We start from the raw sequence: 26,215 nt of genomic DNA on the forward strand, positions 1-26,215 counted from the left end.
TCGTTAAAAGAATAAAAATAAACAAATAAAATCTTAACAACAACAACAAAAGAACATGTTATTCATAATCACGAGAAAAGACACATGCTAAAAAAAGTTTTAGTGGTATGAATACTTAATTACCACAAAAGTAAAGATAACTGATAATAAACTGAAAAGCATCAAGATTTGCACCCAGCAGTTCAAAAGAAAATATGTCTAGTAATCAAATTCTATACTAACTCATGCCAATTCTTTAATTTTTTAAAATGAACAAAGTGTCAGAAGTATAAATAGTAGGGGCGCCTGGGTGGCTCAGACAGTTAAGGGGACTGACTCTTGGTTTCGGCTCAGGTCATGATTTCAGGGTCCTGAGACTGAGCCCTATGTGGGGTTCTGTGACACTCGTGGAGCTGGCCTAAGATTCCCTCTCCCTCTGCCCTTACCCACCCACTTGCATGCAGGCGGTCTCTCTCTGTCCAAAAAAAAAAAGTATAAATAGTATGCATCCTTCTTAGTATATTTTTCCTGTGATAACTATTCATTTACTTTTCATTCTAAGAATGCTACGACATCTAATTTTAAAAAGATGTCAATTTGTTTTTAAGTAAGATTTATAACGTTCATACAGTAAATTTCACACTTAACAAAGATTTAGAACACGTCCATCACTCCAAAATTCCCCTCATCTTCTTTGTAGTTGATTCCCCACCCCCATCCCCAGCCAACCACTGATCTGATGTCTGCCCCTTTTCCAGAATATCATATAAATGCAATCATTCAGTAAGCAGTTCTTTAAGATCTGGCTCCTTTCACTAAGCATAATGCTTCTGAGTCATCTATGTTGCAGACTGTATCAACAGTGCACCTTTTTTTTAGTTGCTAAGTAGTGTTCCATGCACATGCATGAATCACAATTTGTTTATCCAGTTACCAGTTTATGGACATTTGCTATGTTTCCAGTTTTAGGCTGGTATGAATAGAGCTGCTATAAACATTTGCATACAGGCCTTTGTGTGGATATGTGCTTTTATATTTACTGGGGTGAATTCCTAAAAGTGGGATTACTGGGTTGCCCTAAAGCCAAGTATATAAAACAAATCAAGCATACAAAATAAATCACTCTATGAAGCAATATTCCATGCAGTTTAAAGGTCACATACACACAAAAATCAAACCCACAAAAATCAAACCAAAAATCCCATTCTAAGTCTTTTACATGACTCCTGATTGCTTGTATTACTATTTAATAACTGCTCGGCAACAGCAGTGGTTTCTCAGCCTGGGATACACATCAGAACCACCTAGGAGCTGGGACTTGCATACCAGTCCTAAGATTTCTATTCAGCTGTTCTGGGTAAGGCACAGGCACTGGTACGTTTTCCTTTTCTAGATTCACTCTCCCTTTTTTTATTTTGCATTTTGAAAAATTTCAAACATACAGAAAAATAAAGACAATTATGTAAGAACCACCATTTATATATCATCTAGAGTTAACACTGTTTTATCATTTTTACTTCATTAATTTTTTTCTTACTAAAGTATTTTAAGAGTCTTAGTTTCTACCAACTGAGTTAATTGGGCACTTCTTACCGAAGTATTTAATTTTATTTTATTATTATTTTTTAAAGATTTTTTTTATTTGAGAGACAGAGAGAGTGAAGGAGAGAGCAGGAGCAGAGGAGGGGAGGAGAGGTGGAAGGAGACTCCCGACTGAGCAGGGAGCCTGATGCAGGACTCGATCCCAGGACTTCAGGAGCACTACCTGAGCAAAAGGCAGATGCTTCACTGACTGAGCCACCCAGGTGCCCATTACTGAAGTATTTTATCTATCTATCTATCTATCTATTAAAAGATTTTATTTATTTGAGAGACAGAATGAGAGAGAGCATGAGAAGAGGGAGGGTCAGAGGGAGAAGCAGACTCCCCACCAAGCAGGAAGCCCAATGTGGGACTCGATCCTGGGACTCCAGGATCATGACCTGAGCTGAAGGCAGTCACTTAACCAACTGAGCCACCGAGGCACCCTACCGAAGTATTTTAAAATGAAAATTTTCATCTCAAAGTACTTAAAAATGCATCTCTAAAAAGTAAGTCCATTTTCTTACATGATTACAATGCCATTCTCACATCAAACCAAACAAAAAATAATTTGTTTCTACCACGTAATACCCAGTCCATATCCAAATCTCCCTGTCAAAGCTCATAATATACAGTAAGGGATGAACTACCGATTTACAATATATGAAACATAATGACTACTTTCTTCCAGTTTTTTCCCCTTTCTCTTCCCATTTTTATCCACAATTAAGAACATTCATTTCCTAAAGAAATTTAAAACAATATCACAAAGTAAAAGAGAAAAGGCAGTTAATAAAATTTACCTGAAAAGATCCACCTCATGAACAGTAGGTAAAATAACAGATATATGTGTGTCTGCCTGAGATAAAAAAGAAAAAAATACAGAAAATGTCACTAAAATTTATAGAAATTGATTTCTATCATTTATCTCTTATAAAATATCTATCTTATAATCAATATCCATCTTGTAATCTATCCTTTTAAGATTCTCTTCATCCAGAAGCAGCCACAAAGAGAATAGGTCTTACCAATCTCCCCTAACACAGTACAATGTCAAGGATGACAGATTCCTTGGATAAAGCATTAACCCAACAATCAGATAGTAGATTAATTCACAACTGCCTGAAATATTACCATAATACAACAGGCAAAATTAGTTTTCCTACTGCTTTCCATTTTAATTCAATTCAAACAATGGGAGTGCTAATATACCAGTTACACATTTCAAATAAAAACTTCAACCCCACCCATGAACAGATGTAGCTTTAGGAGAAATGAAAGACAATCATAACTACAGAATCCTTTTGACTGAGTTTCCTACAAACAAAAGTCTGTTGACCTCTCTTCTAAGAAGATGAGAGGATTTATGTATTTTCTCCTAGTCCTCATAGTTACAATATAAATTCTGAGTTCTCTGAGTTCTTATTACAAAATTATTTAATGCGTATTTCAGTAATATTCAGACATATACCATATACCCAAGAAACTCTGCATCTGCTAGTTTTAAGAATTCAGTTAAAGAGACTATTTATGGTAGATTATTCTACCACAGTGCCACACTACCTGCTGAGTTAACTGTGCTATTTGAGTTGTCCCAGGCTTGTCATGACATGTGGGAATCCGTACCTTAAAGAGAAAGAGAAGAAATTAACTTTGGCTACAAAAGAATGTCCTTTATATAATTCTGAGTCCCATTACAATGAGGGATCAGAAACACTCTTACCACTAAAAAAGTATACTCAGCAATGCCTAAAAAGCCATAAAAACAAAGTATCTGTATCAGACTTTACAACTACAGTCTCATTAATCTTTAGTCACAGCAGAAGGTAAGTGAAACAGGGGAGCCTGGGTGGCTCAGAGGGTTGAGCCTCTGCCTTCGGCTTAGGTCATGGTCCCAGGGTCCTGGGATCGAGCCCCACATCAGGCTCTGTGCTCAGTGGGGAGCCTGCTTCTCCCTCTCTCTCTGCCTGCTGCTCTGCCTACTTGTGATCTCTCTCTGTCAAATAAATAAATTAAAAATAAAATAAAATAAAAAAGAAGGTAAGTGAAACAAAATCTCCATATTCCCATACACATGGAAATCACTAACCCACTGAGAAGCAAATGTGCTGGAAAACAGAAAAAGGGCATCAGCTTCATACTGCTTCCTGTTTATTGTTCCAGTCTTTGCTTCATTAATACATACACACCCAAACACACCCTCTCAAGCTTGCCAAAGTATGGGATAAATCTAACAGGAAACCATGAGAACTTTCAACCCAGAGTTACAAGTACTACTTTTGATGATCTCCCAGGGGAAAAAAACAGAACACATCCTACAGAAATGAGTAGATCTAAAAACAGAGCATTGCAAAAATAAGTCCAACTTGAAAATGAATTGCAAAAGCACTTAGGGAACATTCATACAAATCCTTTGAGCCAAATGTTACTACACTATGAAAGGAAAGGAAGGGAAAGGAAAAGAAAAGAGAAAAGGAATGGAAAAGAAAGAAGTGAATAGAGCACAATACCCTGGGATGGACATGTTTGGTCTGGCATTACACATTAAGATCATTCAAACCTAAGAACCAATGGCTTTTCTCATTTCTTTTAATTTTTACTAATTCATAGCCAATTCTACAAAGCATTCTGCAATTCCACCGTCTCTGGAGGGCCACAGAGTTGCAGAAGTCTAGAAGGTGGGATTTACATTCACATGTATTAAGTAAGAATGATACCTTTGTGCAAACTCTACAGGATGAAATGAAATAGGTGGCCCCTGGAGTTGTGTGACTAATGGCTCTGTACAGTAGGAGGAAGTGTGATACCTCTGTAACTCTTCACATACAAGTGAAAGCGGTAACAGGACTGGACATCACTAGAAAGTTAAAAAGCAAAACTCATCTATGAACTTCCTAGAGTTCCTCAGAAAATGAGACAAATGAAATAAAAGATATTACCTTCATTACAACCCCCATAATAGGCAGGTGTAATGTCTTCCCTGGCACTGGGGCAGGCCATCGGTCAACGTCATTACAAGCTGAAAAATAAAATATTTCCTTATTATAAGTTCCAATATTAAAATATGAAAAATGAAACATGAGAAATTAGAATTCCTTTCTATAGAGCAGGAAAAATATACTGGGAAGGTGGAAGATAAAAGGTAAAAGAAAAGTAAAAGTAGTGAAAATATATTACATTTCACCAGAAATATACCTGTGGTCTAGGATATAAACTGGTTCATCAATTTTTGAAAGCAACAAAGTAACAGGTTTAAAGGGAATTTTCCTATTTACTTATTGCTACTAAAATTAGCTACCAAAAGCATACCACCTGATAGAGGCCTCTATAAAGTGACAAAGATTTCTGTTTAAATAGTACTCCAAAAAGCAGAGCTATCAACTCCGTATTTGTTTATTATTACCCTAATAAATAGGCATCATCTATGTTGCAAAAGGAGGTACTAAAAGATAAGGTCTTTTGTGTTCGTAGGAAGAGGTGCAGAATAGTTTTATACCTCTCTCCTATCATGGAGCCCTTAAAATTCTTAATGAATTTTTTTAGAATGTCAACTTTATATTTATCAGCCATTTCCAGTAAAATTTTTAAAACTCTTGCATAAAGGTATCTAACTCACACAGTGTTTAACTTACCTGCTTCCAAATAAGGTTCACTCTTTTCAAAATACTCTGGTGCTATCTGTTTGAGCACAGTGTGAAAAAAATGAATATAAGGAAGTTTGCTGATCAAAACCAAGGACTGGAGAGAAAAAAGAAACATGTTTTTTTAATTTTCTTAATGATTATAACTTAAACTTGTCATTTCTTACATAATCAATTACTAATGAGCTAAATTCAGCAAAAGTGTGGATTCATAATTTCCTATTAATAGACAAATGTCATGGATAATTTCTAAGGCCTCATTACTATTTACATTAGCAAAACAGTATCAGAATTAGCCAGATGAAATTCTCCTAATACAGAAGGAGCAAACTGTGATGCTTTTTCAAACTAAGACCTATGACTGTTGTATTTTAGTTTTCAATAGTCATAGCCATATACTTAGAAATTGTGACTTGGGGTGCCTAGGTGGTTCTGTCAGTCAAGCACCAAACTCTTGATTTCAGCTCAGGTCCTGATCTCAGGGTCCTGGGATCGAGCCCCACATCAAGCTCTGCACTCAGCGTGGAGTTTGCTTGTCTTTCTCCCTGACCACATGCTCGCTCTCTTTCTCTGCCCCATCCCTCAAATAAATAAATGAATAAATAAATAAAATCTTAAAAAAAATAAATTGTAACTTTATAGTTGGGTCACTTCAAATATGGATGATGCCCATCTTTTTCATCCATGTTTTTTGAAAACTACTTTTTATTTTTCCATCCAATATCAAGTAGTAGTCAAGGCACATTCTAGTTACAAAAAGTAAAGTTGTGTCCCTTTAGTTAGGATTAAATCAGAACCAATTTTTTGTTTAAATGGTGGTTAGAAATATTTTTAAAGTTTATTTATTTAAGTAATCTCTACGCCCAACATGGGGCTTGAACTAATAACCCCAACACCAAGAGTCACATGCTCTTCTGACTAAGCCGGTCAGGTCCCCCTAATTTATTTTAAGGAAATAAAATGACTGTACAGTTAGAGTGGAAAGAGTAATGATTAAGATGTTGCTACAGTGTATTTACTGACTCTTAGGTGTTTCAAAAAGATACTGCGGGCTTTTATTAGTTGTAATAATATTACAATCATCTGTTTATCCTTTCCCTCATTACAAAATGTGAAAATTAAACAGATTCTTCTGGCTTTGGGAGTTTCATACAATATCTATAATTTACCACCAGGAAACTAGCACAGAGATAGCAGAATGGCAAAATTCACTACTAGTTAAAAACCTAGGGACAAGTGTCTATAATCTAAAAAAGACAAAAATAAAACGTAAGTTGTAGTATGTTTAAAGATAAAATATCATTTAAAGACTATTCATCCTTACAATTTCTATTTTTTTAGCCACAATATAAAAGCATTTTTCCTTAGTGTATATGAAATTTACCTTCTGGAAGTAGCCTCTTTTTAGACTTTTATCTCGAACTTGTCGGAAATATACATATCCATAAAAATAAGCAGGATCCTTCTATGAAAGAAGTGACAAATAAAAAAATACATATTGCCATCCTTTATTATTAACATCATGCTGCTTTATAAACCTGAACTGAAATATAAGGTATACACAAAGAGCTAGTTATGCTTTTCCACCAACACAAATAATCATGACAGTAACTGGCAGATCCAAACCTGCTAGCTTGCCCAAAGGGGAAATAATTATAACTAAAGTACTGAAGTCAGATTTTTCCCACTACAGTTTACTCAGCTTATGTTCTTTGTTCATATTTGTACTAGTTAATGGAAGTCAGAAAACAATCAAATTCTGTTTTCCCCCAATGCTACTTATATATTTTTTAATTGTGCCTATAAGTAAGAGTTAGAGATAGTCCTACTAAAATGAGGTATCCTATTGTAAAATTTCAAGAGAGAGAGAAAAAAGGAGTTAAATGCCAATGTGAATCTTACAAAGCCAGTTCTATTTTTACCTAATAGAAATGAAACACCGAAATGTTTATCAAAATACAATTTGAAAGTAACTACATTCCAAAAAACATAAGAAGTTTTTGTAACCTCATGAAATAAACTTTGACCCAGTTTCTAATTGGATTGTTACTCTTTGCTCAAATATTTATTAACCACCTGCTTAGAACAAGGCATTGTATTACACATTAGAGAAGTTAAAAGATGCTTCAAATACAATTCCTGAAGGAGCTCTTAATCTAAAGAGGGATGAAAACAAAGCTCAAGGCGGGTATATAGGAAAGAACACAGTGTTACAAGGAGGCCAAGAGGGAAGAGATTACAGCTACCTATGCAGATCAGTAAAGATTTCATGGAGGCAGCTGTTTTTAAAGTGGGCACAGGATGGATATGATTTAAACAAAAGCAAAGATTCCAGGTTTATAGAGCCAGGAGTCTGAGCAAAAACAAGGACAGACAGAAAAAATACAAGCTACCTCAGGACAAAGCACATAGTTCAGTTTGGCTTAAATATGGTACCTGTACAGAAAGGAGATAAAGTTGGAAATTGGAAAAGTAAAGTGCTTAATTTGTAAGGCCCAAAAAGTGAGGATGAGGAAACAGTACTATCATTAGTTCTTTATTCCTTAAGCAATGGACAGTCCTTTTATATTTATTTTTATATAATATATATGTATACTTTAGCTAGCAACACTGTGTAATATACATGACATTGGAAAAAACCCGCAAAAGATGGGTTATCTTTGGGCAAGTTTCTTCTCAACAGCCCTCAATTCCCTCATTTGCACAAGGAACTCTCTCAGAAAACTGTAACTCTCTCAGAAAACAGTTGAAAGAATATGTTAATAGCAATATCAAAAGGTCATGGAAAGAAGTAGATGGTTATAAGACATTTTGACAGTAATATTTTTGCTAACTGGGAGAGGGTTCCTGTCATTAGAAGAACCAGGGAGGTAAACTGCAAAAGCTGATTTTAGGCAAATGATTTCATACTGGATGTGCTGACAGGACATGCAGATGGAAATGTTCCTCATGCAGTTAGAGACAGAAATGTGGAATACCAAAAGAGACAACACTCTCAAATCATCTGAATTATTAAAATTGCCTTTAATAAATAATAAGTGTAAAACAAACCTCATTAAAAAATCAAAATGAGACAATTATAATTATATCATGAAGTAGGGAATCTTCAACTCTGAGTGATATTTACTGGTATAATACCACCTCAACTCCACATCTAAACAAAGAGTTATAAAAATTGAAGGAAAACTACCTCAACATTCTGATCAATTTCTATACTTCACAACGGCATTATGTGTTTCAAGAATAGTAACTTTATAGAGTTCTTTTCTTTCGTGAGTTGAATCCTTATACAATAGACTCACTTAGGAAATGTAGCACTATAATATAGTAATAAGACAAAAGCAAAATATTTCTGAATGCTATTAAGAGGTAGCTGAGTTCCAAAGTTTCCTCTCACGAGGACATTTTTCTATTACTACTTTTCCAACCTTTAAGTAAACTGGTAAATCTTTGTCATAATGATCCAGAAGACAATGCAGTGACACCCTCCTTCCAGAAGATTGTCGGAATCTAAAACAAAACTGGGTATCTCCAAGACAACCTAATGAAAACAAAAATGAAAGTAATTAAGAATAGCATAGTATAACATTTCTTTATCCAGATTCACCAAATGTTAGCACTAAAAAGGTCCTATGAATTGTTTAAACCCATTTTATTATGTTTTAGAGAAAAACTGGAGATTCTGATTGTTCAAGTGACTTGTCCAAAGCCATCTTTGTTGGTTAGAGGCACAGCCATTAGCAAAACATACATCTAAACTCCTAGGTCTCTTTACTATTTTTCCTATTCCTATTTTCCCCCATTTAATTTAAAAAATCTTTAAACTGTTTGCATTTAATGTTGACTCACAAACATAATAATGAGAAAAAGAAGCCAAATACAAAAGAACATATACTGTTCAAATCCATTTATATAGTTGCTTGTTTTTCTTTTTTAAAAGCAGGCAAACTATAGAGTTTAGGGATGCATGGTTGGGTGATAAAAGTATAAAGAAAAACAAGACACTTATCACTGTAAGAATCAGGACTGTGGTTGCATTTGGAGGGGGTGGGAAATAGTGCTCAGGAGGGGACATGAGGGGGCTTCTAAGGCACTGGCAATGTTCTATTTCTAGACCGTGTGTGTGTTTTACATTTCACAGTGGGAAGGTTTTTTTTTAAAAACATAATATAGCAGACTCAGGAAGTGCCCATGTAAGAGATTCACTATTTTCATCATTTTAATTTAAAGAGTTTTTTATTTTTTTCACTCTATTTTTGCTTTTCTTAAAATCAGAATAATGGCAATTTTTAAATATGCTACAATTTTTTTTTTTTGCAATTTTCACATGACACTGCCTCACTGGAATATAGGGAAATATAGTTATAAGAACAGTCTTGAAATGCCAATTTAGAACTGGCAAGTATGGGTCAACAATTATCTAAATTTAACATTATCAGTGATATAATTCTGTGAAGTGTTTCTACAGAAAAATGATACCTATATTCATATCTGTCTGCATAGAATGTCTTTAATTTCATTAGTCACTCATGGAAATTACTTAGATTTCTGTACCAGATTTAAGATAATCATTTCAAGCCTCTAAAAACATAATACAGATATCTTTGTCATATGTTTTGTATTCTTTGTTAATGATGCTATAATATCTAATAAGTGGTCCTCAGCTGCCAACATCTCCAAACACATCACAGCTACCTTAATGCGTGGTTAATCATTCATCAATATTTACTACTGTAGAAATTATAAAAAATATTTAAAAGTCTCTTAATGAAGAATCCTAGTTACCTGTGTAAGCTATAATATGTGACTAGCACACTAAGACCCATGCTGTCTGGCATGCATCTCTACCTATTTTACTATATCCTCCCTGAAATTTATTTTTGAAGATTTTATTTATTTAGTTGACAGAGAGAGATACAGCGAGAGAGGGAACACAAGCAGGTGGAGTGGGAAAGGGAGAAGCAGGCTTCCCGCTGAGTGAGGAGCCCAATATGGGGCTTGATCCCAGGAGCCTGGGATCATGACCAGAGCTGAAGGCAGATGCTTAATGACTGAGCCACCCAGATACTCCAAAAAGTTTTGACTAATAAAGTTTTTAAACATAACCACTTCTAGCAAACCTCTTAAAATATGTAAACTTTACCTGAACTGGCAATAATTACAAAAAACCATAAATAGTCTAAAAAGTAAAAGACACATTAAGTAGCTTTTCACTGAAATTCTTTCTGGTTATTATATTTAGAACTAATAAGATTATACTAAATATGAAATATGCTCAGGATTTTATTACTTACTATTATACAAAGAAGTACTTATATTTCTTTAGCACATGAAGTTCTTAACAAAGGAAGCAGAAACTTGGTAACACATTTAAGTTTTTAAAAAGCAACTAAGTATATAAACCTAAATGCAATCATAGAAATTAATATTCCTTTGGTGGTAGAGGAAAGAAACACAGGGGACTGGAGGATAAGTGAAATCAGTTTCTTGATAGTTTAAAAATAAAGAGAATACATGAGACCTGAGATAATGGAAAATACTTTTAGCATTGTTTTAGTTCAAGAGATTTATATGTTGATTGTTCAATTTTTCCCTTTAGAAGACATTTAAGTATTTTGTTCTCTGTTTTTGAAAGAAAGAAAAGAAATTTTTTCTTTATTTTTAAAATGAACAAACACTCAATAGCATTCATCAAAAGGGAAATGCAAATCAAAACGACAATGAGTTATCAACTCACACCTGTTAGAATGGCTAAAATCAAAACAGAAAAAACAAGTACTGGTGAGGATGCGGAGAAAAAGGAACCCTTGTGCGCTGTTGGTGGGAATGAAAATTGGTGTAACCACCGTGGTAAACACTTTGGAGGTTCCTCAAAAAATTAAACATAGAACTACCCTACAATCTAGTAATCATACTACTAGGTATTTACCCAAAGAACACAAATTCAAAAGGATATATGCATCTCTATGTTTACTGCAGCATTATTTATAATAGCCAAATATGGAAGCAGCCCAAGTGCCCATCAATAAATGAATGCATAAAGAGGATGTGGTGTGTATACATGCACATACACATGCACACAAATCACATCTTGCACATTTATATATACACAATGGAATCTTACTTAGCCATAAAAAAAGAATGAAATCTTGTCATTTGCAACAACATGGATGATCTAGAGAATATAAAGCTATGCGAATGAGTTAGAGAAAGACAAATACCATACGATATCACTCATATGTGGAATTTAAGGAACAAAACAAAGGGAAAAGAGAAAAAAACAAAGCAAGAAACAGACTCTTAACTATAGAGAACAAATAGATGGTTACCAGAGGGGAGATGGGTGGAGAGATGGGTAAAATAGGTGATAGGGATTAAAGAGTACACTTACACTGATGAGCATGGGGTAAAGTACAGAATTGTTGAATCACTATATTGTACACCTGCAACTAATATTATGCTCTATGTTAATTATACTGGAATTAAAACTAAAAGCCCAAAATATTTTCTTAAGAAAGAAAAAAAACCCTGAGAAATACACACTGATTTCTCTGAGACACTTAATATGATAGAGCAGGAAAATGCATGGCTCATACTAACAATAAAGATCTATTTTTGATGAGGTTGTAGGGTATCAGGATTGCCTTGTCCTTCCTAGATATCATTTTCTGCATGGCAAATGTAAAAAATCTGACTGCCAGGGAGCAGGTAGCTCAGTCGTTAAGCGTATGCCCTCAGCTCAGGTCATGATCCCAGGGTCCTGGGATGGAGCCCTGTATCAGGCTCCCTACTCAGGAGGAAGCCTGCTTCTCCCTCTCCCACTCCCCATGCTTGTGTTCCCTTTATCACTTTGTCTCTGTCAAATAAATAAATAAAATCTTAAAAAAAAAAAAGTCTGGTTGCCAATCTGTACTGTCAGTTGATACTTCTTTAGTAACCTTCAGTGTGTAAAGGGACAGACCTCTGAAACACAAAACAGGAGCCATTTACCTCAACTAACAAGGCTAACATGCCTAAAGCCTTTTTGACCTGCTGAACTATCTTTCTGACCAATTCTGTACAATTCTGCTTGTGAGTGCAGCTTGTCACTGGAAAGTTCTCACAGCATACCCATGATTTGAGAATGGAGCCGGGTGGTTAGGGATTTATAGCTGTGAGAGTTTTATTATTTCTTTTTCACAAAATTCAGCATTTCTTGTATTTCTAGATGCTATATATCTGTTTCTTAAAATCCAAAATGTGGCTTCTAAAGATAACAGTCACTCAAATGCAACAAGATATTGAAACCTAAAAACAAACTAACCCAAATTTTTTTCTAAAGTCACAGGATCTAAGGTCTGTGTGGACAGCAGGTGGAGGAAATGGAGAACTGGCAAATCACTCCACTGGGAATCCCAAAAGCATTCTTCTTTATCTGCATACCAGAGAGTCTAAATCTTGTTTTATTTTTTTTAAGTGTGCACCATGGAAACAAAACTTAAATTATGATTCTTTCCTAAAGACTGCTCTACTGTACCTGGATTTCCCTCCTTAACAAATAAAAGCTATTCTGGGAAAAATTAAATCTACTTCAAAGTTGGCAAAGGAATCCCAACATGCATTTCATAAATATCAGTGAAACAAACTGGATAATCAACAACTTAGAAGAGCACTCTCAAATACACATAAAACTCACAGCCTACTGCTGTCTAGCTTAATATTCATCTCCTAAGATGGCAAGGTGTCCTTTTTAAAACCTTTTGTCAATTTTATTTCTAAGTATCCACCATACTTTAAATAAAATGAACCCTAATTCATTTGATGTGCAGCTTATAAAGAAGGCATTACAAAACATCTGAACATCATTCAAATGTCTGAAATACTGAACAAATTCTGATTTTACATGGAGTTACACTTGAGTCTAAATTCGAACTAAAAGGGACACAGGGAGGGACTGACTACAAAACTAAAAATTAAAAAAGGCTATCCAAACAACATGTAATTAGCTTCTTAGCCTTGAAGATCATGTGGAGAGGTGAAAAAGAGCCATGAAAACCGGCTGTGATCTGAAAGAGAAGAGTGTGCAGTGTAATCCACTGTGACTCCAATCACATAAAATCAGTTCAACCTGTAATGCATAAAACTCAGCTTACCCCGAGTCCTGGAAGTCCAATCCAACACTCACTACATTCAGAAGTACATGCGTGGACTTTGTAAGGAAATGAGGAATGATCCTATAGGACTTCTCTATCATTATTTAATTAATAGGCAAACATACCAAGAGATTCTAAGAATTCCAGATTAGAACACAAGTCCTACTGGGATTTCTCAAAGGCTTTCTTTTTTTTTTTTTTTTTAAGAGGCTTTCTTTTTTTTTAAACCAAGATACCATTTCTTTTTCACATAATTCCTAAAACCTGAATTGCACATGTATATAGGAAAGAACTCTAGAAGCATTTATAAGGAAAGGAGAAATTAGTTTAAAAATTAAAATATCAAATCTCCCAAATAAGATGAACTAAACTGAATTAACAGGACATTAGAAGTAACCACAAAAGGAAAGGGAACTGGAGTGCCTTTGCTTCATAGGGTTCTAACTGTGTGTGGTCTAAGATGTGGAATGTTCTGGTCACTAGAAGCCTGAAAAGCTGTTTTGAAAGGGAAACATAAGAGGTAACCTGAAAGATTTCAACAATTAGGACCACACAAAGGGAGAGTTTGAAAAAGACCAGCAAAAACAAACTTGATAGTAACAGCAAACACTTACACGGTGTTTTTTTATATGCTAAGCACTATTCCAAATGCTTTATGTATATTAACGCACACAAACTACTAAAGTAATTGATGGCCATGCTTCATAACCAGATTCACCCTATTGTGTATGTGTGTGTGTTTTAACTCACTGCTCTTACAGAGTTCTTGGTAAGCTTCCAAATCCTGAACTGAAAGTAAACTACCTACTATAAATCCCCAAACACACCAATGTTGCTGGTTTTCAATCTCTTCACTATTTCAACATTTTATTGCTCCTTGATGTTTTACCTCACTACAACGTAAGTTATTTTAAAAGTTGAACAAACTAAAATAAAAAAAGACATGACTGGCATCATAAAACTGAGAATCACAATCACTGACTTCTTAGGTGGAAACTGAATTTGCATTCTAACATTCTATTTCAAACCATTTTCATATATTAAGAGTATAATCAATATGCTTAGTAAAAAATTCAACAAAAATACCACATGAAAAATAGTTACCTGAATTTGAATCTGGAAAAGACAAATAGCAAATATTGGTTTTCTGAAAAAGAAAACAAAAGCTATATATACTGACACACACACACACACACCAATAAAAACAAACAGAATATTACAGCAGACTATATGGAGCAATATTTTTACTTACTTCTTTATCAGTAAGTTTGGAATGCTGAGGATAAATTACCTGGAAGAAAAAGAATTAAATCTTGTTAGACAATATACTAAGTGTATATTTTAGACATTAGCAGGTACTTCTAGTACTGGTTGGCTACGGTTAAATAGTTTCAAGAAATAGTTCGCAAACTTCCAATAATGACACATGGGAGAAACTGGGAGAACTGAGCTGGATTTATATTAGGAAAAAAAATTTCCGAGTCAAAGTTACCTCTAAAAGAATGGTGAAATCTTGGTTTATCAAGAATAATTTACCAACTGAATTACTAGTAACTTAAAGCTTACTGAGTCTTGTCTTTGGAAACTGAAAAGCTAAAGAAAATTCGATCTATCAGCTGGGTAGTACTCAAGAAATAATGATGGTCAATCGATTCTAAGAAGTAATGTAAATACCACCTACTTATTAAAAGAAAAGCTGTTAAGAGAAAATGATTATCTATAGTTTAAGAAATCTCAAAGGCCATCTCCCACCATAAAGTCTATCCTAATTTCCTCCAATCCCTTAAAAAAGTCATTGCATTTTCTTAGGACAGGTCAGTTTAGTGCCTGTAGTGATCATAGCCACCTTCTGAGGACACTCCTGCCCCAAAGCCACTTCAAAGGAAGCAAGAATAGGCCAGAACAACTCCTGTCAGAATAAGCACTAGTAAACACCAGACCCAAAGGCAGTGACTCTATAGGTCAGTCAACCAACTACCTAGATGTGGCTGGGTGTGAAAATTCTGCCCAAAAGAATACAGTGCTCAAGTGGACCAATCCAGACTCTCTTGGTAATTTAAAGAAGAAAAGAGATTAAGAGCAGCAGATTGGGGCACATGGGTGGATCAGTGGGTTAAAGCCTCTGCCTTCGGCTCAGGTCATGATCCTGGGGTCCTGGGATTGAGCCCCGCATCGGGCTGTCTGCTCCGCGGAGAGCCTGCTTCCTCCTCTCTCTCGCTCTGCCTGCCTCTCTGCCTACTTGTGATCTCTGTCTGTCAAATAAATAAATAAAATCTTTAAAAAAAAAAAAAAAGAGCAGCAGGTTAGTGGCTGATGGCAAAAAGGGGAGAAAACAACACAGAGTAGCTAAATTATGTTAATGTGTTGCTAATGTGGGGATCCATGATTTCCCACTTCTGGAAGAATTCATGAGTTCTTCCCATTCCCCAGCTGCCCCAAAGCCTAATAATCTTCCATTTCCAGATATAACATATAGTAGTATCACATTATAAACCATATTTAAATGGTTTCATACATTTATTTCACTTAGCTAGTCCTCATAATAATAGACAAGGCCAGTAACAGTATCTCCACTGTATATATAAGAAAATTAAAGTAAGAAGAAAGATGGAGAGAACTAATGCTTAATGAGTATCTTCCAGAGTTTTTAATTTTCACAACAATTCTGTCAATTCTCCTTGTCTTTACAGAAGAGGGGACAAGTTCACAGTAGTTAAATAACTCTTCTGAATTTTACTTATTTAGTAAGTGCCAGAGGTGGGCTTGAACGTAGGCCTGTCTCATTCCAAAGTACACAAGCCACCGTTCTTCACTCCACCCTTAGCAGTGATCATTACTGTGCAATCACAGCCCTCTTTCCCCACTAGCTAGGATGTGGCATATCATCCTTCTCTCAATCTAGGGCTACGGGGAGGATCTAGAGAGCTGATACATTACATGAAAACCCATCTACCATTTCTGGAATAGAGAATGACACCAAAGCCAATATTCTCTCTACTTATTCTGCTTTTGCATCCCGTGTTCTAACCAATCGAAATTAACCTCTGTTTCACAATTCATGAACATATGAATCTGGTCTGTTTTGTTCACTACTCTATTTTTACACCTAGAATAGTCTCTGCTGCATAGTAAACACTAAAAATAGATTTCTTCAATAAGTGGCTATACCCTTAAATTATTTCAACACCACAATATTTAATAATATGTAATTATTCTTCACACACACATAGATCTCCCTTGCTTCACCCTGAGACCATTTTACCTTGTTACCTTTCAAGCAGAAATGGCAAACTTATAACCTATTTAGCCCTATTTTATGAAATTCTCATTACATGTAAATTATACCAGAGTTGTCATCTTGGTATATTTAGCAGCCTGTAGTAATAGCTTTACCTTAGACTCTAAGCTCAGTTTTATGTGAATGTCCTTCAGATTTTTCTTTCCTGAAATTAAAGTATAAACTCAAAAGCAAATATACAAAATTTCACTTTTTTGTTACCTAAAGACTTCACAATGGTTCCTCTGGACTTTGGTCTTGTATGGTTTAAAATACCAGCATGACAATATAGAAAAAAATGTTGGTATGTTTTACCCACATATATGAGTAGCTTGAATATATATAATGTGTGTGTGTGTGTATTTAAGGGGTTTAAGTATGCTATATATATTTAAGTAAGCTAAAAAGATCTAAGAACTATATAAACTATCAAGTCTGCCCTTTAAAAACTCTGATTGTACTAGATTATCAAAGAGTATTCTAGAATTTCATTTTAATGTACTCCATTAGGACTGCCCAGTGTTCTAATTCAGAATAGATGAAATACTCAAAAAGGAGTAATGTACCTTTATATGTTATAGGTATGAAAATGTCCACAGTGTACTGAAGATAAAAAAATAGAGGGGCACCTGGGTGGCTCAGTCATTAAACCTCTGCCTTCAGCTCAGGTCATGATCCCACAGTCCTGGGATTGAGCCCCACATCAGGCTCTCTGCTTGAGGGAATCCTGCTTCTCCCTCTCTCTCTGCTAGCATTCCCTTCCTTACCGTGTCTCTCTGTCAAATAAAGTCTTTAAAAAAAAGAAAATAGAAAAAAAATCATACTTATTTTTAAAACTTCAATTAAACTCCCCAGGGAAAAATTTAAAAAGTAACCACTGCCAAGTATCTCAAACTGCACAAATTGCAACCATTACTAGGTTATCTATGTACATAATTTATCTTGTAAAAAATAATGTATAAATTTAAGTATGGGCAATCAATGTTAGTTTAGTCAGTTAGCTCCTGATAACTATACAGGCATTAATCAACTGTGGATTGGCCCCAGTACCTGGAGACGCCTCTCGCTTGAAGTTTCCTCTCTCCACAGCTCAAGTCCAGGCATCTCTGTCCCCCAGGCCACTGGCATTCCTGGGAGGCATCAAAGGGGGACAGAGAGCATCAGCTAATGTCACCCTGGTTCTGTTACCTATGTTAAGATCTTCCATGTTATAAGAAATAAGGGAGAGATGGCCAAGTAATAAGCCAAGAAAAAAGTAAGTTTCATTTGATATCATTATTAAGGCCTAAAAATGATAACATAGCATAAATATCTCACATCATGATGTAATAGGAAAAATGTACCCCGGGGAAAAAATAATAATATACCTACTGGAAAAGAGTATTACAAAACCTTTTAAATCAGGTTATTCTCTTCAAAGGTATGTCTATCTGCCACTTGCCCCTGCATATCCTAACATTCCCACCTCAATGCAGAAGTAATTATGGGTCCCAGGAGAAAGAAAATTAGGAACACCAGTTAACTTACTGCTAGTACCACTCGGACATGGGGAAAATTCATGCCTGTCATGCATCCCAGTTATCTGTGAATGGATGCTTGCCTGTTGTCATGTCATTCAGTGTCTGTTTCCATTGCACAACCCTACCCTAGCATCTCAGGCCCAGCGAGACTACATCCCAGGCCATCCCAGGCCTGCCCTGATTTCCTACATTAACATTAATCACATATAAATATCATCAAAACATCATTAAAAAGAGGATTAATTTCAAAACTAATAAGAACCCTGGCTGCCTATCAGTCCATGGAGTGTGCAACTTTTGATCTTGGGGTTGAAAGTTTGGGCCTCACACTGGGTGCAGAGATAACTTAAAAATAAAATCTTATTTGGTTATCTATTTTTAATTTTTTTTTTTAAGTAGGCTCCACACAGAGCATGGAGCCCAATGCAGGGCTTGAATTCACAACCCTGAGATGAAGACCTGAGCTGAGATCAAGAGTTGGATGCTTAACCAAGTGAGCCACCCAGGTGCCCCCAAAATAAAATATTTTTTAAGAAGTTATGTTTTCAAAGATTAGACAAGAATACTCATTCCAAACTGAAAATGGAAACTATTTACAGGCAAAAAACAAAAACAACTAAAAAAAAAACAAAAAACAAAAAACAAAAACCAACTCTACATTTTTCAATTGGTTATGTACTGGTTATTTTTAAAAACTGGCTGGAAAATATCTTAAGATATGTTAAACATAATATCTTTTAAAAGGCTTTTTAATATGAAAAATAAAGCAAGGACACCCCAGTAGCAGTGAGTATACCTAACACTGAGATGCTGATTGCTAAATACCATTCTGAAATAAAAAGAACCAGGGCATCTTAGGAAGGTAGCAGATTACAGGGCTGGGACAGGAAAAATACAAGATAATCCTGGAGCATCTTGTTGTGCCAAAAAAGAAGTGTTCAAAAAAAGGAGGGGGGCAGGATTAAAGGACAGAGGAGCCAACCTAAAAAGACACCAATGCTCAAAGCTATAATGATTTGATTAACAAAATAAATAATGATAGTATTAGATTATAACCCAAATAATAAGTATCCCTCAGTCTGTACTGATATAGAGGGATGGATGAGAGAAAAGGGACAACTCTTCCTCATAAAAGAATTCTAACTAATAAATATAGGAGTAAGGAAAATTTAAAAATCACGGTTAGAACACCAGAATAGTAATTGCTGCAGCTAAGATCCACTTGTGGATGCTGAATTAGCAGACCAAGCTCAGAAAACAAGATACTGTGCAGTTCAATTTCTAACACAATAAACACTTATTAATTACAAAGACAAAAACAGAACTTTATAGTGGATAAACATGGCAGACATTATCTCAACCAAGTAATCAAGGTTAAAGTTACCAATAATGAGACATTTTAATTTTAATGTCCTGTACTTCTTGAGATGATGTTCTGAGAAGGACACATCGTATCTGGGGTATTCTTCCCAGTAATTTATAACCTCAGACTAATCATGACCTACACACTAGAAAAAAAACAAAATTTAAAGGTAGACTATAAACTATATGAACAGTACTCCAAAGAATCAAGGTCTTGAGAGACAAGGAAAGATTGAGAAGCTCCACAGACAGAAGAGGACTATGGAGTTATAATACCTACATACAATGTAGAGAACTGGATTGGATCTTGAAACAGATAAAGCACATTAGTAGAAAAACTGATGACTCCCAATAAACTCTGTTTAGTAAATTGTATCATGCCAATGTTAAATTCTTTGTCTTGATTATTATACTATGTTTATATAAAATGTTAACTTCAGAGAAATCTAAATACTTATATAACTCCATGTAAGCCAAAAATTATATCAAAATGAAGTTTTAAAAAAAGTAACACTTCTACTTCATATCATATACAAAAACTAACCCAGAGTGGATTAAAGACCTAAATGTAAGAGTTAAAACTACAAATATCTTATAAGAAAACACAGGAATAAATCTTTATAGCTGTGGATTAGCCAATAGCTTCTTAGATATAATCAAAGCACAAGCAACCAAAGAAAACAGAAACTGAACTTCATCAAAATTTAAAACTTTTGTGTTTCAAAGAACACTACCAAGAAGATGAAGACAATCCACAGAATGGAAGGAACTATTTGCAAATCATGTATTTGATGAGGGTCTAAGGTACAGAATATATAAAGAATTCTCACAATTCAATAAAAAAGTCAAGTGACCCAATGTTTAAATGGGTAAAGGATTTGATTAGACATTTCTCCAAAAAGATATACAAAAGGCCAATAAGCATATGAAAAGCCACTTGGCACCATTAGTCATTAGGGAAAATGCAAATAAAATTATAATAAGATACCATCTCATATCCACTAGGACAGCTGTAATCAAAAAGACAGACAAGAATTAGTGCTGACAAGATATGGGGAAATTAGAACCCTCACACATTACTAAAATAAATGTGAAAATACAGCCACCCTGGAAAACAGCTTAGTAGTTTCTCAAAAAAGTAAACATAATTACCTTATTACATAGCAATTTCATTCCAAGACAAGTGAAAACATATGTTCACACAAAAACTTAAAACAAATGTTCATAGCAGCATTATTCATAATACCCAAAAAGTAGAAAAAAAAGCAAAATTTTCATCAAATGATGAATGGATAAGCAAAATGTCATATTTCCTTTTAATATATAAAATTCAGTCATAAAAAGGAATGAAGTACTGACATATACTACAACATGGATGAACTCTGAAAATATTATACTAAGTGAAAGAAGCCAGAGAAAAAAATGCAAAATGAAATTATGATTTCATTCATATGAAATGTATAGAACAGGAGAATCCATAGAGAAAGTAGATGAGTGGTTGCCAGGGTCTGGGGGGATGGGGCAATGGCTCATGACTGAAAGAAGACATAAGGGAAATTTCTGGGGGCAGTGATAACATTCTGTTTCTTGATCTCCAGAGTAGTGAAATTATATGCTCACTTTATGAAAATTTACCAAACTCAGGGGGTGCCTGGGTGGCTCAGTGGGTTAAACCTCTGCCTTCGGCTCAGGTCATGATCCCAGGGTCCTGGGATCGAGCCCCGCATCGGGCTCTCTGCTCAGTGGGGAGCCTGCTTCCTCCTCTCTCTCTATGCCTGCCTCTCTGCCTACTTGTGATCTCTGTCTGTCAAATAAATAAATAAAATCTTTAAAAAAAAAAATGTCTACTTATTTCAAGGAGTGGGAAAAAACAGCCTGACATCACAGTGTCAGAACAGACTGGACCTCAGTCTAAGGTTCCAGCTCACTCAAGAACTAAACTAAATTATATTACTAGAAAACATGGTCACTTTGAACATGGAATGGACCATGAAGCATTTTTCTCTAATAAGAGTAAAGTTTAGATACAATTGTCCATTTTTCACATCATTCATCATAGTAAATACAGAAAACATAAAGCACTTGTGAACTGGAGGGAGGAACATCCCAGATTCCTCCATACTGGGATTATATAATTTCATAACAGAACCAGAGATCAGTAGCACTGAAGAAGCCCTTGTACTATCTGGGAGCCTAAGCTCAGGAGATTACTCAAACTTCAACTCTCAAACCACAAAACTACATCAAGCTACTATGAAGTGCTACAAGTTCACAAGGAAATTTAAAGGCCATTATTAGCATCTGCAAACCCTCCTATTATAACCCTCACTGTTTAATGGCCTACCGTCCATGCTAGACTGGAAGCTCAATGAAGGGAGGCTTCATCAAAGCTTTATCTCCAAAACACAACTGTGTCTGGATATGGTAGCTGCCCAGTAAGCATCTGCTGAATAGACAGTTCGATGGGACGGTCCAGCAACAGTTACACCAAACACCTGTTTTGATTAAAACAGTAAACTTGCAGAGGAGCAAATACTGGGGTTATAGAGCACCCAGTCTGAGGGAAAGACACAACCCTTCACAGAACCGTCTTCACCCTTCTCAAAAAAATAAACAAACTTTGCTAAGATAAAGAACACTATAGTGAATACCTCAGGCTCCACCCTGCTAGGGGATAAAAAGGAAGAGGCAAGAAGCAGAAGTGAAAAAGAAAGGGGAGTAAATTCTAACTGCTCTTTTAAAAATAGTACAGAAGTTTGCCTTCACCCCATAGCAGAGCTTTATCTCCAATTTGGAGCTTTTTTGTTTTTTATTTTTAAAAAACTGTGGGGCACCTGGGTGGCTCAGTTGGTTAGGCATCTGCCTTTGGCTTGGTCATGATCTAGGGTTCCTGGGATCAAGCTTGGGTCAGGCTCTCTGCTCAGCAGGGAGTCATCTTCTCCCTCTTCCTCCGTGTTCTCTCTCTAGGTTTTTTCAAATAAATAAATAAACAAAGTGTGTATGGGGGCAGAGGAAGGCTGAGATCAGTAATCCAAATGAAATCAGGACTCACACAATATATTAATGATCAACTGTCCTGCTTTTTACAGATTATTTCATTGGGTTCAAATTATCTTCAGCAAGAGGTGGAATACAATCTATATGTACACACAAATAGGCTATGTCATAGATTATCAGCAAATGAAACCTTATAGACTTGATTTCCAGGAACTGTTTTATTTTTAACTTTGATTTTTCATTATACATATATATATATTTTTTAAAGATTTTATTTAAATGGCAGAGAGTACAAGCAGGGGGAGCAGCAGGGAGAGGGAGAAGCAGGCACCCCACTGAGCAGGGAGCCCAACGTGGGGTTGGACCTGGGATCATGACAGAGCAGAAGGCAGACGCTTAATGGACTGAGCCACCCAGGCGCCCCATTTTTTTTTTCTTTTTTGGTAATCTCTACACCCAACATGGGGATCAAACTCACAAGGCCATGATCAAGAGTTGCATACTCTTATGACTGAGCCAGCCAGTTGTCCTCCCAGGAAGTACTTTAAATACTTGGGATTCACGTCTAAAACTGTGGGGTTTTTTTAAAAAATCAATTTAAGGTAAAATAGTAAGAGTAAGAAAATAACCAAGAGCAGTCCTACACTGATTACTGAACGTGCAAGGACACTAACTATAATACGGGAGGAACATTTGGGCAAACATTAAAGGACAGGCATTAATTCTTAAATGCATTCTCATTCTTAGTACCTCCAACAACACTCTTAGGGTATTATTTTTCTGCTTTATAGTTGAGGGAAATGAGACTCAGAAAATTGAAGAAACTGTGAGACTCAGAAAATTGAAGAAACTGGCCAAAAATCAGACAACCAGATGTTCAAAACCCAACAGCTTGTGCTCTCTTTACTAGAGGGGGAGGGACAAGCAGACTCCGCACTGAGTGAGCAGCGCAACTTGGGAGCTCCATCCCACCATCCTGAGGTAATGACCTGAGCTGAAATCAAGAGTTGGATGCTTAACTGAGCCACCCAGATGCTCTCTCCCTTTTGTAAAAAAATTTAATGAAAAAAAAACTAATTTTTAAAAAAATTTATCATTTATTTTTATTTTGTTTATTTTTTTGAGAAAGAGGAAGGCAATTGTGTGAAGGGTTGTTTCTCTCCCTTTTAAACTGGATGCTCCCAAACCTCAATTTTGGACTGAAATTGTCCAAAGAGTTGTTAAGTTGATAAAGACTTCAAGGAGGAAAAGCTACTAATGATGCCTCAATTCTTATAAAATCAAGGACTAGAGAGGTTCAGGAGGTGACCTCACATTACACATTAGAGAAATGTCAACTTCCTAGGACACTCTGTAAGTTCATATGATTTTTTTTCTTAGTTTAGAGCAGTGTTATTTAACGAATTATATAATCTTCTTTTCTTTCTTTTTTTTTTTTTAGTTTCAGAGGTGGAATTTAGTGATTCATCAGTTGCATACAACACCCAGTGCTCATTAGTTTCAGTACCCTCCTTAATGCCCAACACCAGTACATTACAAGGATTATTCACCATGACCAAGTGTGATTTATTCCTGGGCTGCAAATCAATGTGACACACCACACTAATAAAAGACAAGAACCAGATGACTCTGCATTTGACAAAAGATAGCCTCCTTTCTTGATAAAAACTCTCCACTGTATAGTTCATGTGATTTAAAGGCTCTCAAAAATTCCTCTCCCTTTCTCTCTCAAATCAATCAATCAATCAATCAAGTGGGGTGGCTCACTCAGTTAAGAGTCCAATTCTTTGATTTTGGCTCAGGTCATCATCTCAGGGCGGTGGGATAGAGCCCCAAGTCAGGCTTTACACTTAGTGCAGTCTGCTTGTCCCTCTCCTTCTGCTCCTCCCCTCTCTCCAACCCCCTCAACTCTCTCAAATAAAATCAATCAATCAATAAATAAATCTTTAAAGGTGCTCAGAAATTCAAAACATTTCTAAAATGTGTGTACAGGTAGCAAATAATTCTCTACACTGTGAAGATAAAAGAAAACCACTAAATATCCAAATTAAGAAAAATGGTTAAATAAATTATGTTCCATAAAACTGTACTAATAAAGAGTCTTTAATGATCTGGTAAATCTGGTAAATGTTTATCAATAAAAGCAGGCTCTGGGCTCTGCTGGGTGGCTCAGTTGGGTAAGTGTCTGCCTTTGGCTCAGGTCATGATCCCAGGGTCCTGGGATGAGTTCCAAGTTGGGCTCCTTGCTCAGTGGTGAGCCTGCTTCTCTCTCTGCCTGCCACTCCCTCTGCTTGTGCTCTCTTTCTTTCTCTCTGGCAAATAAATAAATAAATAAAATCTTAAAAAAAAAAACAACAACAAAAAAGCAGACTCTGATAGTAAATCTGTTTATGGTATTGCTGCCCATCCCATGCTTTGGAAGTGTCCCCTCCTCCTTTTACAAGTAGCCACTATGGTCACTGAAACGCGGTTTCCTAACAGATGACTGAACAAAAGGGAGCACCTGACCCATGCTGGGCCAATCAGATATTCTAGTATTTGAATTGAGCTTCAGCCTGGTTCCAGAATATAAAAGTAGTTTGGCTAAAATCAGTATCACAATAATCCAAAATCAAGAGAAGCTGAGGAGCAGAAACTGAGACCCTTGCAAAAGAAACCAGTCTCCGCACAAAGAATGGAACAGACTGGCAAAGAGAAGCAGAGACAAAAGACCACACAGCTCCGGAGAAACAAAGGCAAAATGCCTGAGGCTTTCCAAATCCCATGAGGTTCATTCCAGCTTCCTGCAACTGGGTTCCAAGAGAATCCTTATAATCAATCTTTTTTCTTAAATTTATTTGAGAGCGTTTCTGTTCCTAACAATCAAATTAATTCTTGACAGATATGAATTATGTAAAAAAAAAAGCATTAATGAAAATATCAACTATTAATAGCACTTGTTTCTTGGTATAATTATGAGTGATGTCTTCTAATGTTTATAATTTTCTTTCTTGCCAAGTTTTCAACAATGAGCATATTATTACTCAATCAGGGAGAAAAAACTTGAATAAATGAGGCAATTCTGAATTCAGATAATTAAGGCTTTACTATATAATCAGGTAATTTTAGAGCTGGAAGTAACTTAGAGTTTATAAAAATCCAGAGGATTTGAAACTGCGTTCCAGAGGTCACGTGGATTCTATGGTGACGCTCTAGGGTCACCATAGAAGAAGGAAGAAGCTGAGCACACCTCCTATAGTCAACACCTTTTATAGTTTCTTTCCAACTTAAAAGATACTGTTCATTGTCCCCTTTACCAAGGACAGGGCCCAACAGACATTTTATGCAAAATGGACCACTCCTCTAACCACACAGTCTTCAGCTGATTGTTTGCCCTAAACCAGGCCTGAGTACCTTCCTCTGGCATCTCTCTTCATTGAAGTGACTGAAAAAGGCAATTTCTCCACCATAAAGATTATAGAAGCCAAGGAAATAAGTTGCAGAGAGCATGAAGCATGAACAAAATCCCAAAAACAAAAGCATAAGCAAGAGGCTTCCAAGTTATGAGCACGAGTCATTTTATGAAGCCCCAACAGTTTTGTGCATTGAATATCTTGAAAACTCTATGCTGTTCAGCAAGTTTCCTTCTCTGCTTGAGCTATAGCTTAGTTTCCATTGTCTGCAACCAAATACACACACACACACACACACACACACACACACACACACAGGGACCCCATCTCAACC

The 26,215-nt window shown here is 35.9% G+C and overlaps 1 protein-coding gene across 3 annotated transcripts in view; it reads right to left on the reverse strand.

The window, feature by feature from the left end:
* DENND6A (DENN domain containing 6A) overlaps nt 1-26,215 on the reverse strand; it is a 61,007-nt gene that overhangs the window by 31,834 nt on the left and 2,958 nt on the right. The window contains exons 2-10 of one of the 3 annotated variants that reach the window (XM_059390013.1): nt 17,661-17,740; nt 14,586-14,624; nt 14,438-14,480; nt 8,630-8,742; nt 6,586-6,666; nt 5,193-5,298; nt 4,500-4,579; nt 3,124-3,186; nt 2,364-2,419 (exon numbers count right to left, since the gene is read on the reverse strand). In XM_059390013.1, the coding sequence (XP_059245996.1) occupies nt 2,364-2,419; nt 3,124-3,186; nt 4,500-4,579; nt 5,193-5,298; nt 6,586-6,666; nt 8,630-8,742; nt 14,438-14,480; nt 14,586-14,624; nt 17,661-17,738 (659 nt within the window). In that variant the 5' untranslated portion in view covers nt 17,739-17,740. The remainder of the gene's footprint in view (nt 1-2,363; nt 2,420-3,123; nt 3,187-4,499; nt 4,580-5,192; nt 5,299-6,585; nt 6,667-8,629; nt 8,743-14,437; nt 14,481-14,585; nt 14,625-17,660; nt 17,741-26,215) is intronic. The other 2 variants (XM_059390012.1, XM_059390011.1) reach the window with 2 other exon arrangements.

This window comes from Mustela nigripes, chromosome 2 (assembly GCF_022355385.1).
Source record: "Mustela nigripes isolate SB6536 chromosome 2, MUSNIG.SB6536, whole genome shotgun sequence".
In the NCBI taxonomy this organism is placed as follows: domain Eukaryota; kingdom Metazoa; phylum Chordata; class Mammalia; order Carnivora; family Mustelidae; genus Mustela; species Mustela nigripes.